The sequence below is a fragment of the Castor canadensis genome, chromosome 2 (genome assembly GCF_047511655.1).
Source record: "Castor canadensis chromosome 2, mCasCan1.hap1v2, whole genome shotgun sequence".
NCBI lineage: Eukaryota > Metazoa > Chordata > Mammalia > Rodentia > Castoridae > Castor > Castor canadensis.
The window spans coordinates 66,656,929-66,680,452 of NC_133387.1; the positions used below are offsets into that span (position 1 = coordinate 66,656,929).

Below are 23,524 nucleotides of genomic sequence, written 5' to 3' on the forward strand. Positions count from 1 at the left end.
ACCAAGATATGTAGGTTAAAGATGACCAGCAGTCATCTATTTACAATGAAATGCTTAAAGAAGCCAATCAATGAAATGATTTTTAAAGAAGGAGAGAGAAGATGGCGGTTCCCCTGTAATACCTAGTTCTGGTTCTCTGGAGAGTGACTGGGTTTTCTTAACAAGTATGACATGCACAATAGGAAAAAAACATGTTACAAAGAAAACATGGGCCTCAGTGTCACAAAATGCTTTTGTGGTGGCATCTATGAAAATAGGAAACATTATTGTTTTCAACTCAGTAATTTATTCCCAACTACACCTTTGTTTTTAATACTTGGGAACTTTGGATTCTTTCTTTCTTTCTTGGCCTAGTCCCTTGGAGCTTTCCCGAACCAACCTTTGTTGGTAGGTTCTTGGGAGTTCAGGTGGCTCTTTCCTGAAATGCCTTTCGGTGTTCAAGTACTCAGTTCTAAATAAACAAGGTCACCTATTTGTTTCATAATGTACCCAGCTAAAGAAGTTTGTCAGAGTGGCCTTTTTTGATTCTGATCACTGACCAGGACTCACCAAAGGGTCCATAAAAAAATCAGATACTCAGGGACTTGAATGCAGAGGAGCAGAGTCTCAGCCCACAGAGAATTTTTAGGTAGGACATTAAACATTTATATCGGAAAGGTCCCAAAGCTCAAGGAAAATATCCAACAACTGACATATCCTCATTATTCTGCCTCATTTTGTTGTGCTTCTCCATGTACAGAACATAAAAAATCTCATTCCTGACAGTAGTCAGGGCACCTGCCACCACCCATTAGGTCTCATTTACAACTCTGTCAGATTTGATGTTATTTAGAAAACTATAAGGACTATGGGCTTTACCACCAAGAACAATCTATGGCCTTAAAGCTTGGTATTATATAGTCAAATTTAATATATTACAGTATTCCCAAGCTTCAGCAAAGCAGTAGGGGGACACTGTTTCTTTGCCATGTTCTCGAGGAAAAACAAAGGACCTCTCAAGACATGATCTTTGAGAAGGAAATGAAGGCTTGGTGACTGTAAAAGCCCCCCTTCAGGGTTTGTTTGTTTGTTTATTTTGCGGTACTGAGGTTTGAACTCAGGGCTTCACACTTGCTAGGCAGGCACTCTACCACTTGAGCCACTCTACTAGCCCTATGTGTTGTTTTTTTTTTTTTTAAACTAAGAAATATTGCAAGCACTCTGTAAATGTCACAATGTACCCCCCAGTACAATAATATGATAATTTATAAAAAACCTGACAATCAGCTGATTTGAAAGAAACCATGTTGCGCTGGGAAGGGCCTGGGTACAATCCCTGGAAAGGGGTAGGTGAAGAAGACAGCTGCTTCTCTTCGGGGTCCTGTGATGTATTTACCTAATACAGTTCACATCAACAGCACTGTAAGAGGGTAGAGGATGAGGGGTGTTTATAGGGGCAAATCATAATCTAATGGGAGGCAAGACAGACAACTTGGTATAAGATTATACGAACAGCTGTACCATTATCCATGTATCTGTGATTTCTGTCCTATTTTTTCTGGTTATATCACCAAACTTAATATCCAAAATTAGAAGCATAGTACTTCAGAGCTAAAAGAGTTCTCAGAGCCTAATTCAGGGCAGCCCTGATATGTGGCCTTCTGTGTTGCTGGAGACAAAGGCTGCTTGGCCTCGCCACCTCCTGAAATGGGGCTTTGCTCCCCCGCTGTCTGACTATTCCAAGCATTACCTTTCCACTGACCTGGCCTCTTCCTGCTGCTGCATCCAACCTCCTCCTGCACTCACACTGCAAGGCAAATAAATGCCTCTTGATACAGCAGTTTCTAAATTCAAAGTAACCATTGCTATGTCTGCCACTTCTTCACTTCTTTCAACTGTACCTTGCTGAGGCAGGACCTTGATTTTTTGCAACTCACTTAAAAATGTGAGTTTTTAGTAATTTTTAAATTATGACCTGGTATGACCCATAAGAGCAACAAGGGAATAGAAAGGCAGTGGTTTCAGAGCTATTTAGCTGTATCTGTCATGTCAGACCAAGCTAACTTGAAAGATGCAAAACATCTACTTTTTTTTCATATCACTTAACATTATCTGCTTAACACAATGCTTTCCCTTTAGCATAAGAGGACCTAAGACAGAGTAAATTCAAAAGAATTGCTAAAGTAGACTCCAAATAACAGAAAATTATCATCTTTATTCTACACTGCTCTTTTACAGAAAGAAAAGCACTGAGACTTACAAGGGAGACTTTTTATTTAGATATGTGAAGAGAATTTTGATTAAAAAAAATAATACAAGGGCTGGTGATGTAGGCTTAACTGGTAGAGGGCCTGTCCAGCATGCATGATCCCCATTGCAAAAAAAAACTGGACAAGCATAGCACTACACTAAGCCACATGCACACACACTACCTCTTCCAGCAAAGAAACAACAAAGTAAAGCCCACTAAAAGGAAGGTGCTGAACTGGCTAAGAGCCAGAGCAAGAGAGACACTGAAAGTGGCTCATAGATGAGAGACGACTCATTCACACTCATCGACTCATAGGTCTGGACCAAAAAGCACAAGGCACTGCTGTAGCTGGGGTTGGGGCTGGGGCTGAGTGGGTTACATACGCTGAAGCTCAAGGTCACAGGTGGAAGGGCAGCCTCCTGCTAGCCAAAGGAGGCACTCCTCTTCTCTAGGGGACAGACGGGTCCAAGGAAGGACAGTGGGCAAGAGCACTATCTTGATTTGTTTTACAAAGAGAGAGAGGCTGAGCACTGGCACGCAGAGACAGCCCTTCCTTACTGCCAAGGAGATATGGAATTCTTGATCGCTGGCTGACCTAGCAGAGGCCACCTGGCAAGGTTCCAATCTTGCAGCCTCAGACAACCCTCCCCTAAGAGATAGTTCCTTATCTTCCTCCATGATCTGAGTGAAGGGGAAGTCCCACAAAATCTGTGAGCTTTCAGGAATCAAAAGCAATTCCTTACACTGTGTCACCACAGATGACTCTGATTCTTGGGGCAATGGGCTGCACAGGGCCTGAAGAAGAGGTCATCTCTCATAAGACCAGACCCAAATAAAACCAAACCCCTTGAGCACAGGTGAGCAGAATTCTTCCAATATTTTGGGGGGTGGTGGTAGTACTGGGGTTTGAACTCAGGGCTTTGCACTTGCTAGGCAAACGCTCTACCACTGGCCCCATGCCTCCAGCCCCAAATTTTTCCAAATGTTAAGATCCCCAAAGATGAAACTTCTTTATCTTCACCATCCCACACTAGACAATTTTTACATTTAGAAAAATTGAAACCATGTGCCCCAGCAAGACTCTGACCCATCAAAAACATTAAAGGGAAAAGTCAATCCCCAAAAGAAAATGGCAAAGGCTGTTCTTACCATGCAAGCTGTACTCCAAATGTCTGCAGGCGTACTATAGCCTGCTCCTATCAAAACCTCTATGGATCTGTACTGACGCGTCTGGATATCCTCTGTGAAGTGTTTATGCTGGAAAGGAACAGATGCATTACCATGGAGGAATACAGACATCGAAAACACATCTTCTTGCACAAAATTTGTGACCAAAATGTTTTAGAAAGAAAATGCTACTTACCACCCAGCAAGCATTTCCCAGATCAGCAATTTTTACTCTAATTTTATCTGCATTTCGCGGATCCAAGGGGTTCACCAACAGGTCGGCCGCCCGGGTTTTTGCTGGCATGGGCAAATAGCAGGACAGTTAGTGACTAGAACAAGTGGTTTGCATGTATGAGCACAATGTTTTCCAGGTACAATCATATAGACCTAGAATCCTATAAGTTGACTCCAACAGAATTAAAAGTTGTTTGTCTCCATCTCTGGAAAATATTCCACAAAGAAAGCACGCTGAATCGTCTAGAGGATGCCATGAACACTGTCTTGTCCTTTCTCCTCATCACTGATTCCTTCACCCCCAGGTCAGCCCTAGAACAGGACAGCCTTGCTGTGTTCCCTGCCTGTAACTTTGAGACTGCTACTCATCTGATCAGAGCCAATTCCTTCATGGGTTATATCAAGCTCACTGATGCATTACTAAAGAAACAAAGACAAACAAAGTACTGTTGTTGCAAGTTACCAATCATTTCTCAGAGGCATGTAGTTCACCTGACAAAGCATGGTGAACTATAGCTATATCCCCTATAGCTCCATGTATATGTGCTTGGGCTGAGCACATATACATGTCAAGGGTAAGATGGAAGTTGATTAATACAAATTAAAGGCAAGGACTAATTGATTCTGATCAAATTTTAGAAACAGAAGACTTCTAAAACTGGTCCAAAAAGGCAATTTCTGAGGTTCCTCATGAATTTGTCACCTACTCAGGTTACTCTCAATTCCAGGGTAATCTTGAGGGATCTCAAGGCAGGCATAGGGCTAGGTTTCCTGGATTGGTGGGTTCAGAGCTTCTAAGTCCTGACTATACAATATATATAAAATACAGTCAATCAGAAGGTAGGTGAAAAAAAAATAGTAACTTGGTGATATCTAGGGAGAAAAAATTCTGAAGTGAGTCAGCAATCTTCATCTTCACATCTAAAAGGGCCTAACAAGCTCAGATTTCTGGTAAGGATGAAATGTATTTATTTTACAAGTCATTTTGAAATAGTATTTACAGACTAAACAAAAAAGGCTTGCTCAATGCAAAGTATTAAACAGGAAGTCCATTTGCTCACTCAAAGCTGGCAGTGCTAGCATGAACCTCTTTTGGGGTATACTGAACTGTGAACCATAGTGCTTGAAGAGTTTTAATTCTCCGGCACCCCACACAGGCAGGAAGGCAAGCTTTGTTAACAGCACACACAGCAGACACCAGCAAGGACCAACAGCTCCCATGGAGCTTCCAAAGAGGGCTTCAGAGGATGCTGAGAGAACTTCAGCTAATATTTTAACTGTCAAGGTCTGCTCCTCAGCTTGTGGATCAACCTAAGCCAGCCAGGCACAGAGGGTCTCCTCTTGCCACCTGTACTATGCCTGAAACCCTCTTTATAAGTTTTCTGAAACACAAGAGCCTCCACCAAAAGACAGGTATAGAAGCTGAGGGGAAAAAAATATAGGAGAAGCCAAAATGTGTAAGAGGGTAAGAAGAGTGTTCCAGGATAAACATAAAAATGCTGACACAGCAGATAAATGGACAACACTAGAAATAGCTAGATGAGTTCTGAGTTCTGTCAACAGAAACCAGTAGGAATTTGAGATTTGCAGAATGGTTTCAAATCTAAGTTGCAAATTACAACCAACAAGTTGTATGACTGGCAAATGACAACTCTTTGAGATTCTGTTTTCAGGAAAGAAGAAAGAACAGGCAGTGGAGGGAGTCAAAGATGAGTTCATTACCTTCTCTAAACAATAGTATCAAGGGTCTAATAAAGGAAGAAGAGGAAGCTACAAAGACATTCTGTGGTCTCCTGAACCACAGGAAGATTTCATTTCTTCTTCATGAGAGCAGGTAACTGAGGCACTCACATAGAAGGAGGGGATTTGCAATCTGCCACCCACTCCTAGCTGTTGTTTTTAAATATACCTCCTGGGAGCTGCATGATTCAATTACACCAGAGGGAATCTATTTCCAGAGATACCATCACCACACATTTAAGTATACAGTTTCTTCGTATTTAATATCCCTCACTTATGCTCACTAAACAAAATCTCTTTGGTGACACGCTATTATTCTCCAGGTTCAGGTTTGTAAATAGTTATTTAGTTCACAATGTGTTCTAAATGATACTGTGTAATTTATCTCAATAATTTGATTGTATATGAACACAACAGGAGGTAAAGAGATTCTACTTGTATCTCTGATTTGCTTTCTCACTGTAATGCTTCCTGTGCTTAAGACTTGCCTACAACTCCAGAAACCAGTATGGACATAAGGACGCTCATGTTTGCTACATAATCACTCTACGTTTACTTTGCAGGACTGAGATCGCCTCGTCTGATTAAGCACCGCCTACTGTGACCTGTCACTGCTTCATTTTTCTTTCCTCTGATAACACTAGCACAAATGACTATGTGCTGCCTTCTAAAACACAAAGTCTGCAACTGCCCTCTGCTTCCACCAAGGTTGAGTAAGTGGGAAGATACCACTTCAGGAAGGGTTGGGGTCTTCAATTCACTTTCTGATAAGTCAGTGTCTGGTAACACTGAGGGAATTCATTACATGTGAATCTATTCCCGCAGCTAGCAAGATGGTGCCAACAGCACAATGGGACAGCTGCATCACATGTGTATAACACACCACTTCTTTATAGTTTAAAAACGCCCAGCAAGGAAGGCGTGCATATACCAGGCCCAAGGAAATGGCAGAACTAGGTGACTTAATGCCAATACCTGACCCATTGATTCAACAAATATTGAGACCCTTGGTGTGCCAGGTGTTGTCTCAGCACTGGAAACAGAATAAAGACACCCCCCAGACTAAGAAACTCATGCAGTGGTTGGCAATATGGCTAATAATGAAAGTAAAAGAGTAATTCACACAGTGTATGTATCAAGTAACTACATATGTATGAAGAAAAACAAAGCAAACATGAGAAATGAAGATGAAGGGTAATTCAGGAGAGGATGTGGTTTGTGAAGGTGACATTCAAGGCAGGCACGGAGGGGGTAGTTCTAGGCAGAGGAGATAGGAAACGCAAAGGCCCTGAGGCAGAATCAAGTTCAAAATTTTGAGGAACATTATACAAATTAGCATGAGTAATACAGACAAGGCATGCAACATCAGAGCACTGACAGGGAAGAGTGTGGGAATGCTCCTCACCTTTGGAAAGAAATGTCTCAGAGTATTGTTCTATGTGGGAATTACTCTGGAGAATTTTTTGGATGGGAAGGCAAAGATAAGGGGATATGTTTTAAAAAAGAAGGCTCTGAACTATTCTATGGAGAACTGCCTGGACAGGGGCTGACGGTAACTGAATGACACTGTGAGGAGAACTCAAGCAAAACCAAGAGACCACTCTGCCCCATGACTTTTGTCCTTCAGATGTCATAAGCCAAGGCAGCTACTACAGCTTTAGCAGTTAATGACCTAGGAGGAAGCTGCCTCTCCTTCTAAACCTTCAATGCCAGTCAAACTACTCTAAAAAAGTATATCCTTCAAGCTGTAATTTAAGTTCTTCTTCAAACAACACCATCTTGCCCCAACCTTTCTTCTGCTATTCTCCGATGGTACATTTCACTCTAATGGCAAAGACCTAAGGCAAACATGATAAAGTCTGTTTCTTTTACCTTATGTTTATATAGCACCTCGCGGCCAAAACTCATACCCTTTCTCCTAATTGACCTGCACCACTCATGATGCCCACCTCTGAGACAACACAGGCTAGGACACTATCACAGGCTTTTGCCAATGAAGACGTGTGGATAGCTTCTGATAGGATGCCAGAGTATCTTTTTGTTTTGTTTTGTTTTGTTTTGTTTGAGACAGAGTCTTGCTATGTGGCCCAGGTTGGACTCAAAGTCATGAGCCACCTGTCTACCTCCTAAGTGCTGAGATTCTGAGTAGTTTTTAAACCCAAACAACATGCTCTGCGTTAAGTAATCTGTCTTCAATGGGCTTTTACCTTTTTTTAATTAGAACATTTCTTCTCATCATCTGTTCACTACAATTTTTCCCATAGGAATTTTTTTTTTCTTCTTTCCAGGCCTAAACTGTACTTACTTTCTCTCTTCCCTTCCCAATGTGAATAAAAATGTGGTGGATGGAGCTGTACCAGCAGGGAGGCCTGGGATCAGGAGCTATGAGTTACTGGCAAGTAACTGTACTAAGCAGTACCCATCCTGGGCCTTGGATATTGCCAACATGGCATAGTGGCAGCAAACATGTCCCTGTCAGGGCTTGTGATAGCCAAGGAACATGCACTGAGAAATTTTTCATACATTATTACTATTGCATGGTACAAATTACTTATTCACCTATACCATTTATCTATTTAAGACGATACTAAGGAAAGCAGTTATTGCTTTCCTTTGACACAGAAACAGAGGTTAAGGGATGTTAAGAAACCAAAGTTCTATAGCCATTAGGTTTTGAGTTGGGATTTAATTTCATATATTTGAAGCCATTCCCCAAACTGCCATTTGCAAAATAACGAGTAAAGGGCTACTGTGTAAATGACTTGCTGTATGAATCTGAAATAGCATAAAAACTGAACTGTAACAGCAATCATAAATGTGGAGAAGGTACATGTCACTGCTATCCTTTTTTAGAAATGAATCCTTCATTTCATGTGAAGCCTTTCACTCCCTAACAGAGTGACTAGAAACTTAAACATATCCTGCCAAGTAAAAAGAAAAACCACCACCAAAAACAAAAACGCTTGCTAGGATGACAGCTACAGCTGGTGAGTAACACAGGCTACTGGCTTCCTCAGAGTGCAAGTTGCTGGTCAGCTGGAATGACAAGAGCTTGCAGTCTCTTGGGTTGTTTGCAGGACTGGTATCAATTACTTGCTATGTCTTAAGCACTCTTGTCAGCAGAGGGAGCAGAGGAGGTTTCTGAGCTTTTCTACTGCAGACCAGAATGTAAACCAGCTGTGATGCCCAGTTTTCTTTTACTGAAGTCATTACCTATATGTCATGTGACAACTACTTCCAAAATGACGATTTGAAGGTATACAGTAAGAAAAGATTCAATCTATAATCTGTCATCATGTTTAAATCCATGCCACTTTCTTTAAAATTATAATCCTAGGCCAGTGATCAGTAGCAGGGTTCTATTATCAGGGACAACTATCAAAATCATGACACTTCTTTCTCAGTATAACCACAGAACAGGCAGATGTTTTCTTGAATAGAAAGGAAACCTAAGCACAACACAATCAGATAGAAGGACTTACAGAACATAAACTAAATTACAAGTTATAGAAAGCTACAAGGTTGCTACACCAGAAAAGTTTTTACAAATTTCTGACGTCACGGACTAAACACAGAAAGAATGAAAAAATCAGAAATGTAATTTCATATGCAGAGAGTAAGAGAAAATGGCACACATACATTTTTAAAGCACACTACTTGCTCTTGAGTCTAAAAGCAGTAAGATAAAAATGTTTGCTGCTCATGTACATGGGTTTTCCACCCCAGGCAATTCCTTTCAGTGTTTGTCAAAGGTGTGACCCTGGACCAGTGAAAGCTGAGTGTGGTTAGGAAAGGACACTTACTTTTTGGCAAATCCCCAGTACTGGAAGCTGAAACTGTCCTGCTTCTGTCATGGGATGGACTGCTTTCCTCTTGCTCGGTAAGTGGTGATCCCTCTGAAAGCACAGAGCCGCAAGCCACAGGTTCTAAGGACCCAGAAAACAATGAGGTGGAAAACTCTGGAAACTGTGGCTCTGGAATCTTATGTTGTCCATTTGGCAATTCACCATTGAATTGTTCATAGGAGCTGCTATATGTGTAATCACTTTCAGCATTTGGCTCATCAAGGTTATATTCCTCAGCATTTGGGCAGTCATCCTCATCATCCTCTTCATCCTCCAGCTGCTGTTCCAGTGAGAATGGCCCATTCTCAATATGACCATTGGTTTTGGGGGACTCTATCCATGTAGGGTCTATGTTTGCAAGTTCCTGTTCAACATCATCTTCATCTTTCTCAACATTCTCTTTCTCAGCGTCTTCTTTCTCTTCCTGGTCCTCAGCTTCACCTTAAAGGGTTGATGGGTTAAGAATTAGGACTTGTTACTCAACACAGTACCACTAGGTACTTATTTTCTTTAACAAGATATGCTATTTTTTGGGAGTTGAAACCAGGGCCTCAAGCACACTATGCAAGAGATGATTTTGAGCTCATGGCCTTAGTACTCACTATACAAGCACTCTACCACTTGAGCCACATCTCCAGCCCTTTTTGCTTTAGGTTATTTATTTTGTTTTGTGGTACTGGGATTTGGACTCAGAGCTTTGGACTTGCTAAGCAGGCACTCTACTGTTTGAACCACACCTCCAGTCCTTTTTGCTCTGGTTACTCTGGAGACAGGGTTTTGCTTTTTGCCCAGGCTGGTCTGGAACAACAATCCTCCTGTTTTCAGCCTCCCAAACAGCTATGATTACAGGCATAGGCATGAGCCACCTACGCCCAACTTAGAGCAGGTCATGTTTTTTGTCTGGACTGGCCCGAACCTCAATTATACTACCTGTGCCTCCCATGTAATTGGGATTAGAGGGTGCTACCACACTTGGTTTATTTGTAGAGATTAGGGGAGGGAGAGATATCATTAAATTTTTTCCCAGGCTGGCCCTGAACTTTGATCCTTCCAATCTGTGCCTCCTGAGTAGCCAGGATTACAGATGTGAGCCACCATGCCCAACAAGAGGTATCTTTTCAATATGTTTAAATTATGCAGCACATAGTCCATACCTCTTGTTTTTCAGGGCAAAACCTTCAGGTTTTGTAAATCCTGTTTTTCACTTATGTAATACGAGGCCTACTCTTCTTAGAACAAGTTAGCTCTTGGGAAAAACAAATTTATGAATAAAGTTGACTTCCCATTTTGACCCTTTCCTCCACAATCTTCAGAAAGAGATTTGTGGTGCATTATAGTTAGGCAAAAGAAAGGGTCATCATTAGGAAAGAGTGATGGTGTTTCTAAGTCATTTCCTTTTTTTTTGCAGTACTGGGGTTCAACTTGGGGCTTTATGCTTGCAATGTATGTGCTTTACCACTTGAGCCATGCCTCTAGCCCACAATTTGCATTATTAAAAAATCTAGTTTGAAATCTTAACATATGCTTGACATACATTTTATAAACAAAGTGCAGGCTGCTTCCCATATCCCCCAACAAGGAGTTGGAGGGAGGCATCCTTAATTATCTAAAGCAGCAGCACAGCCAACCCATGTGGTGGCTTGGCTGGTCCCTGTTCATGAAGTTTATGGGACCCCACTGGTCCCTTTGCAGATTCCACTAACCATTGTCCTTCCCAGTCTCTTCCTCCGTTGCCTCCTCTAATCCTGCTGCTTTTAGCTTCACCTCTGGGCGATATTCATCATCTTGCTCATTGGAAGGAACAGCGGAGGTAATGTTTTCCTCTATTATTTTCCTTTCAGCTTCTCGCTCCAATTCTTCTATCTCCTGTAGGCGTTTTTCTAGCAACTCAGCCTGCCTCTTCTGTTTCTTTTTCAGTTTTTTCTTCTTGTTTTTAGATATTTTTCCTATCTATAGCATGTTAAGAAAATTCCACAGGTCAGTTTGCTTTTTTCTAAAGCACCACACAATAGTACAAATGCTTATAGCATGGCAAATACCAGCAAACTCTGCTTTTTCAAGTCATATTCAATTAAACTCACAAGCCCAGACAGAGGATCCACCTTGTACTTATAGTAAAAAACACAGCTGGACACTATTAGGTCCTCCCCTCAAAGGGATATAGCTTATATCAGAAAGTCTTTAACATTTAAACTCTAGGAGAACCGAATATTCTGAAATACTTTGTTTTAAACAAGTAGCTCTTCTTGCCAAGTTTTATTTGCTGCTATCTATATAAAAAGTAGTATCAGTCTCATCTCCTTACTGACAAAAAAAAAAAAAATACATGCCAAAACAGGTAGTAAAAGCTCTCATACTGAGCTGTAATTAATAGCCAAAATAACATGAACTTCAAATGAGCATATGATATAAAAAGACAAAACAGAAAAAGACAGATTTTGTCTGCCTCTAATTATGGGCATCTGATTTCGAAAGTACTAAGAAATGAGAGCCTCAGTGTTTCAAATGACCAGTGAACTCAAGCCCTCAAGCAAAACTGTGGAAATGATTTGTGCTTCCAGGCAGGCTAGGAAGCCTAATTCTAATAGGTCCTCCTTAATACTAAAACTTCCATTCCACACTGAGGACTTTTTTATTGTAATATTTCAACAGAATAATAGATAATACTCTCTTCTCCTACTTATTTTTCTTTACTTGCAGTGCTAGAGATTGAAGGCAAGGCCGTATGCATGCTAGGCAAGTGCACTATCCCTTAGCTTATCCCCAGCCCCACTGACTATTAAACAAGGAGTTGTGGAAAAAAAAAAATTAGTACAACAAAGAAAAGTCGTAGCTTGGACACCAACCAGAAGTAATGCAAAGGAGTTTTGGAATAATCATACTTCAGGTCCTATCTCATCACCTCACAATTCACCAAACTTAGCCAACAGCACCTCAGAAAGTACATAATGAAGACCGATCTTGCACCAGCTTTGATTGTTCTAATTCTATAGAAATCAGATCAACTTAAAACAGGAAGTCTTACATATTTATAAACATATCTACCTTTTAAGTTAATATACATCAGAACATCTATTATAATTTCAAAAGTTCAACAGTGAATATAACATGCTGACATGCTGAATGTAAGTATATGTGTAATACTTACAGGTTTTTGCTGTGGAGCTGTACTCACTAAAACAAAACAAAATACATAGTAAGAGAAAAATATATATAAATGTATACATATATCTTTGATAATTTAAATAATTATTGTTTTTTAATGGCTATCTATCTTTAAAAGCTTAAAAATCACAGCCTCTTAGTCATAGGGATTTATTGATAGTTTATCCAATTTAAACAAATGACGGACTCTTCACAGGGCATAGCAGAAGTTGTTCATACTAAGCCATTTCTCTTATTTAACTAAAATTAAATATCAATACATTTCAGAAATAGTCACTCTTAAAGCACCAAGATGATTTCACAAATCATACAGTCATTGAATCAAATCTGTTTTACTCACAGTGAAATGAACAATTTACATGAAAAGATGTGTATCTATTTTGAAATTTATTTGGCAAGCTACATCCAACTAAACTAAATCAAATAATACCGTACTGCAGCAATGATTCCAGAAATCGTATTAAATGCCTACCGGCAGCAAAAGCTTGATTGGCTGGTTCCATGATCTAAGTAACACCCTGTGGGTGGTAAATGAGATATGGCGATAGCACATTTCCCCAGAACCCCAGAAAGTCAAAGGAGACTTGGTCCATTAGTTTATACACTTCCCTGACAACATACCGGGGCACAGACAATGTAAAAAGAACATGAAAGAACAGCCAACACTTCACTGCCACCACTGAATTCTGTGAAATACAGAAATAAAAGTCTACATGCTAATACTGACGTCACTTGGTCGTCTTCTCTACCCATTTAGGTCTCTGTAACAAATTCTAAATGTACCAGTTAAATTTAGACTGATAGAAAAATGTTAACTGAAGAGAAAGAAGCATTCTAACAAAACTGAAGCTGAAAAAAAATTCTGATGACTCTTGTTGGCTATACAAAACCTGTTACTATGTTTATGTTCATATGCAGATGAAGCAGCAGTTAAGAATTTAATGTCCTTTTAGAGGACAAGATAAGTAACTCAAATACTGAAATACAACTTAATTGGGGCCTCTTCTCAAGAAAAAGGTAGAGTTATTTTCACTAACCAAGCCCTTAGAAAAAATTCTCCCGTATGTAGACACACTTTTGACTCAGTTGCCTTCATTGTGCAACTAAGAAAGTTCACAATGTCCCCAAAGCAGATTGAAATGAAGAAGGCTTGGCTCCCTCACCTGCAGACCCAGAAGGAGGAGGAGCACCTGCTTTCTGCCACTCAGTGGCTTCGGCTGCCATTCTTCTCACATATGCATCATCTACACACATCAAGATGTTTTCTGGCTTTATGTCAGTATGAATGATCTTGCACTTGCTGTGTAGATAATCTAACCCTTGAAGGACCTGGTCATTGTAAAATCAAGAGGAAAGGAGTTGTTAATAACTTTATTATTTAACTTTTATTTATTTGAAAAACAGGCAATATAATCACAGGGTAAAAACCCAATAAACACAAAAAGGTATTCAGTAAAAAGCTCCTTTTACCCCCACACAGGAACGGAACCCAGCTCTCCTTTAAAAGCAGTCAATGTATATCATTCCAGAGATCATTTATGCTCATGAAAGCAATTGTTTCTCTATATATACTTCTTTAGTAACTTAACTGAAAAGTAATTCACCTATCATACAATTCACTCTATTAATTGTACAGTTTAACATTTTTAGATGTGCAACCACCATCATTACCTAATTTAGGAACATTTTCATCACCCCAAAAAGCACCACACCCATTAGCAGTCACATCCCATCTCCCTCCTACACATACACCTCCTACAGTTCTAACCAATCTTACTTGCTGATTTTGTACGCCTTACTTAAATGGAATTGATATGATTCAGTTTATATGGCCTCTTGCAACTGGCATAATTAAAAACATGTTACACAAGGTTCACACTTGTGTAGTATGTATTTCATTTCCTTTTACTACAGAAAGATACTCCACTGTATGGACTTACGATATTTTGTTTATCCATTCATTTGATGGACATCTAAATTGTTTCCGCTTTTTAGCTTTTAAAAATAATACTTCTATGCACATTCATGTATGAGTTTTTGTGTGGCCATGTCTCTTGGGTATATATATACTTAGAGGGAAATTGTTGGATCATATGGTAACTCTGTAGTAAGCCTTGTGATGGCCTGCCACATTGTTTCTACAGAGGCTACACCAATTTACATTCCCACCAGCAATGTATGATGATTCCCATTTCTTCAACTTGACCCACACTTTTTTATTTTAGCCATACTAAGTGGGTATGAAGTGCTATGTCAATTTTTGTTGGTTGTGCTGTTATTGGTGTTTTTTCAGTTACAGTACTGGGGCTTGAACTCAGAGCCTATACCTGGAGCCACTCTACCAGCCCTTTTCTGTGACGGATTCTTTTCAGATTGGGTCTCATGAACTCTTTGCCCAGGCTGGCTTCAAACCACTATTCTCCTGATCTCTGCCTCTGGAGTAGCTAGTATTACAGGCCTGAACCACGGGTGCCTGGCCCATTTTCATGTCTATTAAAAGGAAGGAATCATATCTATTAGACATGAATATAATAAGAATTAGAAATAACCTGGAAAATTCACAAAAACAAGCTCAGGCACACTGGGAAGTTTAAAACAAATGGTAGAGCTAAACTAAGAGAAAAGGCTTGTATTGATAGTGACTAGTTAACATATAAAGTTTAAGGTAATAAAGAACTCCAAACCAAACTGATGAGAAATCTTATAACCATGATGACAGAAAAATAAAGACAATCAGTCAAGCTTCATGGCCAAGGATAGATCTCCCATTGCAATATCTGACTGAATTTAAAGAGCCTATACTAATTTTACCCTTATATTCACTTGCTAAATCATCCTATAAGTTTGTCTTGCTTGCCTCAAAACCACAGCAGCAGAGAGCAGCAGCAGGCAGCAGTGGCTGCTAGATGTCCTGTGGCTGCCAGGAAAGATGAGTGAGTTCAGACATCCAATCAAGACATCCAGGGGCAGAGCCACCATCATCCACCAGGGGTGCCAACCAGGTTTCTCCATGTGAGGTGAGACTTAAGAGTGCAGCCATGGTACAAAAGTGAAGGCAAAGTCCAAGGTGGGAAGCTAGAAATCTACCCCCTCCCCCAGTTAGTTTGTTTCTGGTTCAGGAATTAACTCGCTACTGGCTCAGAGAAAGTCCCTTTTTGTCCCCGAACCTCAAATTCACCATTAAAATGGGGTCTGGTCACACTGATCTATAAGGTATCTTTCTGTACATCAACAGCTGTGTCAGACATGATCTGCTACGGGTCTTAACATCACCTGTTCCTCTCCACCATGACTTTGCTTGAAACAGGTTCTATAATCTTGCAGATAAAAGGAGTTAAGTCTACAATAATATAGAGATCCTCTCTAGAAGGCTGTCTCCTGGCCTCACTCACTGTCCACAGAGTGAAGCCTCCCCCAGAATTATGAACTGTAAAGAAGAATGGAATGTGAGCAACTTTCAAAACTATGTTCTGATGCTGGTGTCAATTTGGGGAGTTTTTTCTTCCCCTGCCTGAATATAGAACACCAGGAAATAAGACTCTGTCTGCCTCTTGCTCTGTTGCTAACAAGTTAATGAAGCACCAAGGGAAACCAAACAGGCAGCCAGATGGGCTGGCAGAGGAAAGGAGGCTGGCCCCAAGCAAGAGTCCTTAATTTAGCTATTAATTACTTGTGGGTGTTCAGGGAAACACCAGAGGGGCTGTCCTCAAGCCCAGAATATTTCCTACTAGAAAAGTTCACGCTCCCACTGGATTTCTCATCCTCAGTAAAACAGACATGAAGCAAGTTCTACAAACTGGTTGTGAAAGTCAAAATGTAAAACTGAATAGACAAGTACCTGCTGAGGTCTCCTCCAACTTGTAAGAACTGAGAGGCCAGGGATGCTGCTAAACACACTACAATGTATAGGACAGGTGGTCTCAACAAAGAATCACCCAATCTAAAATGCCAACTGCACAAGGATTGACATCTGGTCTACACTTACAAAATCCTGCAATTAGGGAAGGGCATGGTGGCAGAAACCTATGATCCCAGCTAATTAAGAGGCAAAGGAAAGAGGATCATAGTCCAAGGCTGGCCCTCGGCAAAAGCGTGGGACCCTCTCTGAAAAATAACTAAAGCAAAAAAGGGCAGGGGGTATGGCTCAAGAGTGGGAGGTCTCTAGCAATCAAGAGACCCTGTTATCATTGGGAGGAGGTGATATTTTGGATTTGTGATCAGTTAAAGGACCAAATGTGAACTGTGGACATCCCACAGAAGAAGTACTATCAATCTCAATTAGGATAGTGTGAGAGAACTGGGTTGATCCTTAAGAAGAGAACAGAAAGGAAGGATGGCATTTTCAGCAGCCTAGAACCAAAGAAATGATCAGAGACACGGAGATAGAAAATGACCAGGGTCATTTAGGGGTCAAACAAGCAAAACCTTAGGAATAAAAATCATGGTAAATTTATGTGTTTGTAATTGCTTGGAACAACTTTGAGTATTTATAAATTCCAGGAGAGACACTGGGTACCTGAAGGACATACTTTTGTTTGTAAAGGGAATTAATGGGCTGTCACCAGATGGTAAAAGATCTTAAACTGATTCTCTGGAAGAACAGGTTACTTAAATTCTATTGGACACAGGCTGAGTACAATTCCAAACACATGCACTACTTGGCAAAAAATGGTAAACACACAAGCTCCAAAGTGAGACTACCTTGAATTTCAATTCCTACTCCACCACTTTCTACTGTTTGACTTGAGACAAATTACTTAGCCTCTCTATGCCTCAGTTTCCTCATTACCTACTTTGTAAGGTGGTGAAAATTGAGTGAATTGAACTGTGTCAAGTATTCAGAACTATGCCTAGAGCATAGTAAGCACTGAATATTTGCTAATATACACAGTACTATCTTTATATCTTCACAATAACCTAATAAAGAGGGTGCTATTATTGTTCTCACTTTATTAGTGACACGATTATACTAAAGCAAGCTAAAAAACTTGGACAGTGGGCTAGAGGTATGGCTGAATCAGTACAGCACCTGCCTAACAAGCATAAAGCCCTGAGTTCAAACCCCAATACCACCAAAAAAGAAAAAAAAAAAAAAAACCTGAGCAAGTCATTCGGCTCAAGTAGGATATTATCTGACCCCACACCCAAGATCTTAACCACTTCATTTATTGCTTCATGAAAGCCAAAAACATTAAGCTGCAGCAAACAGGTGATGGAAAGCTACTAAAGGTTTGTAAATAGCGACTATGAATTTAAGGACTAATTAATTACTGGCAATAGAAAGGAGAACAAATGAACAGATGCGACGAGTACAGAGAATAGACAGGCCTATGAAAAGGTAATGGCCAGAGGTAAAAAGGCCTGGACTAAAGATGATGGTACTGAAATTTTTTAAAATGTCAAGAGGGATAGGCATGAGATAGGAGCATGCCGTAATGGCTGAGTGCCTGGTGATGCACTGTGACAAAACAACAAGAACAACTGAAACGTGATCAGGTATATCTGGCTTCTAAGGCAAGGAAGACAACGATGAAAGAAAATTAAGAAAACTGGCCTAGGCTGGCTTATTCTGAGAAATTATATAACAATGCAGGTCTATCAATACAGGATTTTCCCAGTACTGCCCAGGAGTCAGAAACACTGAGTCCACACAGGCTGAACCAAAGGGAATGAAGCAAAAAACAGGTATGCAGATTATTTACTGAGATCTACCTATCAACCTACCTTCTAGCAATTCACTACAGTGAAGGTTCTAAGAAAGCTTAGAAATCAATAAAGATTTCATGATAATATTTTTCTTAAGTAACGATGAATTCAAATTCCCAAACAAAACAAAATCTATTAACACAGAATGTAAGAACAAAGTACAGGCCACATAACTTTTAAAAATCAAAATTTTAGGGCTGGTGGAGTGGCTCAAGTGGTTGAGAGCCTGCCTAGCAATCATGAGACCCTGAGTTCAAACCCCAGTTCTAATAAATGAATGAATGAGTCGATAAATAAATACATATTTTATTGTGGAGTTTTTCTGGACAAATCAAACGCTCTAAGAGTTCTTTCCTCAGCCAGGCATGTAATCCCATGCCTTGGGAGGCTGAGGTGTGAGGATTCCTTGAGTCCAGAGGTTCAAGGCCAACCTGTACAACACAGTGAGACCCTCCCCATCTCAAAACACACACACACACACACACACACACACACACACACACACACACACACACACACACACACACTCTCCTAAGCAAATAAAAGCACCACTACCCATAAGAGAATCTCCATAAAGAATAGGATATATGAATTCTGGGAGGATAACATGAACGCATAAGTTTATACAACAATTATACACAGAGGTTCCACAAAACTCTCAGAATTTCACCTTTCAATTTGCAGACTCCTTCACTTGCTAAGAATGGCCAGATTGTGTTTTCCCACCCTGGAACATAAAACTTGCCTATGAAATTCACCCTTTTACACTAGCAAGCCTGAAGGGTAGTGATATGGTCAATAACCCATGGCAGCTGCAGCTATCTTTAAAGTACAAAGTTCTGGGGAACGAGGACAACTCTGTGAAATGCAGGCAGCTCTTTTTAGAATAAGTAAATCCTTTAATATTTCATGATTTATTAGAAAAAATTACAAAAGTCTTCCTAAATTTTAACAAGATGATTTTTAAGAGTTTTAGAGTCACCACTAAAAGTTACAAGTTCCAGAGTATATCTGTAGAGATAACATGCTAATTAATATGCTAATTTCACCTTCACCACTTTTTTATATTAAAGGAACCATGTCGTTTCATTTGAGATAATAATGTATGTTAAAACAATGACTGAGGGGCTGGACATGAGGCTCAAGAGGTAGAGCACCTGCCTAGCAAGCCTGAAGCCCAAAGTTCAAACCCGAATACCTCCAAAACACACACACACCACATACACACATACACTCCCCCACCACCCCGAACAAAAATGCTACTATCTGAAGTTTATAAGGGAACAGATACATTATTTAAAAAGAAGCCACAAGTCTGTAGTAGGCAAGCATATGCCCTACTATATACTCCTACATATTAAGTATTTCAATCCAACTGAGATAAAACAATGCAAATAGCCCCCTTCCTTCCCTAGTACCTTTCTTAAGTAACATCTGTAAAGTTAGAAGAAAAACTGCCAATGAACAGCACAAAAGGACAACAATAAGTGAGGAAAGGAACACAGAGGTAGGCTAAACAAAGTAACCAATACACAATTTGAAAAACCACAATCTAAGGTGCTTTTACTACAATTTAAGCTTTACAATTTTTATAAAAATTGTTTAAAAACCTACTTATTTGCACGTATGCATACAAATACTCTCTATACTCACTAGGAAGGTTCTTTTTCAGGCACACATCTCTTAAATTCATGTATCTTTAACTGTGAATAAACATGATTATTTTTCTATTTAAGAATTCTGGGGAAAGAGGATAATGATGGAGGGTGTGACTTTAATTAAGATGCCTTGTAAAGGGGAAAGAAAAAAATTCTGGATTGAGATCTGTATTTTATGCCTGGAAGCCCTGGGTAGGCTTAGTTCAATCTCTAGACCTGAGGTTTGGGGAGAGGTTCCTAACCACTAGCCCTCTTCTCAAGCAAATCAATCAACCTCCTTGCTAAATTACTCGCTCTGCAGAATTATCCATGATAATTACCCATCATACCATAATAGGTAATTCAGGATTAAGTCATATTCACAACTTTCCTAATTTACATAGTATGGGCAAAGAGTAGAACTCAGACTTACGTATTCTGTGAAAAAACTGAATCTGAAAAAACTGCTAATTAAGATGACATCTCCCATCACTGTATATTTTCATTCTTCTAATACTTACTAGTATCTTTAAGTAAGCCAGTCTCCAGTTGAGGGTTTTCTTTTCATAGAGCCAGTGAACAAAGTATAAACCTAGACATAAGCCAATGCAGGCATACAGCCATTCTCTCTTCTGCCTGTCTTCTCACAACCCAAATTTTCTTTCCCTAACCTCACTGAGATATAGCTGACAAAACTGAATGTATTTACTGTGTAATACTAATACTTGATGTTTTGTACATGTATACATTGTGTAATGATTATCACAAACTAATCTATCCTTTATGTCACAGTTATCTTCTGTGTCTGGTAAAATATATAAGATCTATCCTGCAAATTTTAAGTGTATAATATTATACACTGTAAGTTATATCCTATTATTTCCCCTTATAACTGAGAATTTGTAACAACTTAAGTTATCTTTGATTTTCCCTCCATGCAAGGATAGTTAGAAATAGTAAATAAACACAATCAATTACTTGACCTCAATTATTCTGAGGAATTAAGTGGAATGCTTTGTCTTGAGTATACTAAATCAATAATTTGTGATTAAATCACTAACCTTAAAAAAGGACTGAGATACAAAGAGCAATGTATATCTAGCCTTCACATATTGCTTGCTTTTACAACACATCATAGTATACATTATATAAATACAAAATTGACTTAATAAGAGTTCAAAATATTATTCATCTGTGTATTACAAATAGAAATCCAAGTCAGGAATGGTGGTGCACACTTGTAATCCCAGTACTCAGGAGGCTGAGGCAGGATCATGAGTTCAAGGCCAACCTAGACTACATAGCAAGTTATGGGCCAAACTGGGTTGCACAGGGAGTGACTGTATCTGTCTCTGTCTGTCTGTTTGTCTCTCTCTCCTCCCCCACCCCGTGTGTGTGTGTGTAAAAAACAAATCCAGAGTGAAAGGCTAGCCAATTGAGTATTATAGGTGAGGGCATCCTCAGAAACCTCACCTGTCGAATGATACTCTTCACACAACGTACTGGGAGGCCTTGATAGTTAGACTTGATGATCCACTTGAGGAGATGGTGGCCAAGCACTTCAAAGACCATACAGACATCTGTGACACGGTTAAGGATCATTTGAGGATACATTTCCCAGACTGAGGCAGTTACTGAAAGCAGCATCATTGTATCACTTGCAAAATGTTTGTTTCATAAAACATCACATCAATATTATCCATAATACCAAAAGCAGTAAGCTGCTGTTTCCTGCCTAAATAAAAGACCAATTTAACCTTTTTCTTCAATAATATCTTACTGCATGACTTGAACCATTTTAATCCTACAGGCAGCTATTAAAGAATTTACAATCACAATTTAACATGCGATATTAAGAACCGCACGTAATAATGAAAACTCAGGAATCTGAAATTCCTGAGTGCAACATTTTAAAGCACTTAGCAGAGGTAGGGTCAACACATAAAAACATATTTATTTAATGTACACATCTTGATACATTTGGGGATCAGAACATACCTATGAAAACATCACCACTATCAAAGCCATAAAGGTATTCAAAGAAACTGAAATTCTAGCCAGTCACTGACCTTCCAGAACAATAACCTACCAAATTGGTCATAAAATATATTCATGCCATTCCTCCACAGGGAGGAAAGTCAAACCTCTTTTCCACAACCCAAAACTCACTTGCTTCTGGGTCCCTCCAAAACAACAGGCACCAAAATAACTTGGCAGCACAGTCAAAACTGTTATTCCACAAGAGAGAGTCGTAAAATGTCTTTGGTCCATCCATCTTCTTTCTGGCTAGACATATTTCTTTTCCAACAGGACCTAGAATAAGGATTTAAGCCATCCTTTTTAAAAAAGCAAGAGGAATATCTAATCTTACAGCTGACCAAGAGAAACTCAGCTTTCAAGAATCATTCATTTCCATCAGGATAATTTCGTTTTCAGGAAACAAATGTAAATTGAACAATTTAATCTCCAACCACACAACTAAAATAAAATGAAACAGACTTAGGAGGAAGAGGATTTAGAAGAAAGCAATCTGTTTGTTGAAATGTGATTCTAACAAATCTTTTAAAAAGTGATTTTTATAAAACCATCAACAAATTATTATTAATATTATTCAGTGAGTTTTAAAGTTACATTAAAAAAAATCCACACTTTTGTTAAGGATGCACACTGACATTTACAGAGGTAAAAGGACATGACTTCTAGAATTTTGCTTTAAAGTAATTCTGCCAGAGAGAAAGAATAGAGAAAACACAGCTAGACCTTGGTAATTACTAAATTTGTAAACATGGATTTATGGAAATTTACTGTACTACACTTTATTTTTATACATGTGTCAAACTTTTCATAAAAAAAAGTTTTACTAGAAAAACAATGATGGTCTCTTCCATTTACCTACCAGTACAGAAAATACATCACTTTACTTTTACTTGCCATTTGCAAAGTAAACAAACTGAGTAAAATAAATAAAACCACGGGCTTGAGGAGTGGCTTAGTGGTAAAGCACTTGCTTAGCATGCTTGAGGTCTTGGGTTTGATCCTTATTATCACTTAAAACCAAAAACAAACAAACAAAAAGCTTCATGTTCACCTGGAAGAAAGATGGTTTTCTGAAAGACTCAGCAGTATAATCCTAGAAGCAGAACTTAAGAGTTAATTGGTATTGATTAATACTGATAGTACTCAAATGCAATTTTGGGGTATCGGCAGTAGCAGAGCATTTTTCCTTTTATTGAGTCATACGGTGTTTTGCAGACATTGGGACATACATACATGGGCCGTATGCACTGATTTTAAAAGGTTTAAAGCATAAAGAAGTGCTAATATATATTCCACAAACACTTCAGAAAAATAAATTTCACCAAAATTACTAAAAGAAAAAGACCAATAATTAACTATCCAAAATCAAGCCAGGTTGTTATTTTAAAACAAAAGACAAAAAACACCCAGCAAACCAGACCACTATAGTTGTACCAAGTTCTAAGACTATGCAACGATTCTAGAAGCTTCATGTGGAGGGGATACAGCAGCAAACAGAAGTTTACAGGGGCTTGAAATAATTCTACTTTTTTAAAGTAAAAAGACAAAGTACATTATAATTCAGTCACCAAGAAGTAAAGGATACGTATACCATTCATGCCTGAAATCTTGAAGTCATCAATGAGCTGGACCACCATGTCTTTGTTTGGATCACTGGGATCACTTTCTCGAACCTATGCAAAGAAAAACAAGAACAGGGGAGTTTAAAATGGAGAATTTTTTCCATATATCAACCAACAAAGTGATATTTTGCAAATAAAAGA

At 39.2% G+C, this 23,524-nt stretch overlaps 1 protein-coding gene across 16 annotated transcripts in view; it reads right to left on the reverse strand.

The window, feature by feature from the left end:
- The window catches only part of Srpk2 (SRSF protein kinase 2), a 200,325-nt gene that overhangs the window by 17,776 nt on the left and 159,025 nt on the right, over positions 1-23,524 (reverse strand). For 7 of the 16 annotated variants that reach the window (XM_074064938.1, XM_074064939.1, XM_074064937.1 and 4 more), the window contains 9 exons: positions 23,353-23,434; positions 21,894-22,037; positions 21,198-21,358; positions 13,545-13,710; positions 12,365-12,390; positions 10,920-11,166; positions 9,175-9,657; positions 3,594-3,694; positions 3,380-3,487 (listed from right to left, as the gene is read on the reverse strand). In XM_074064938.1, coding sequence (XP_073921039.1) covers positions 3,380-3,487; positions 3,594-3,694; positions 9,175-9,657; positions 10,920-11,166; positions 12,365-12,390; positions 13,545-13,710; positions 21,198-21,358; positions 21,894-22,037; positions 23,353-23,434 — 1,518 coding nt within the window. Of the gene's footprint in view, positions 1-3,379; positions 3,488-3,593; positions 3,702-9,174; positions 9,658-10,919; positions 11,167-12,364; positions 12,391-13,544; positions 13,711-21,197; positions 21,359-21,893; positions 22,038-23,346; positions 23,435-23,524 lie in introns of those variants that run through there. The other 9 variants (XM_074064945.1, XM_074064944.1, XM_074064941.1 and 6 more) reach the window with 3 other exon arrangements.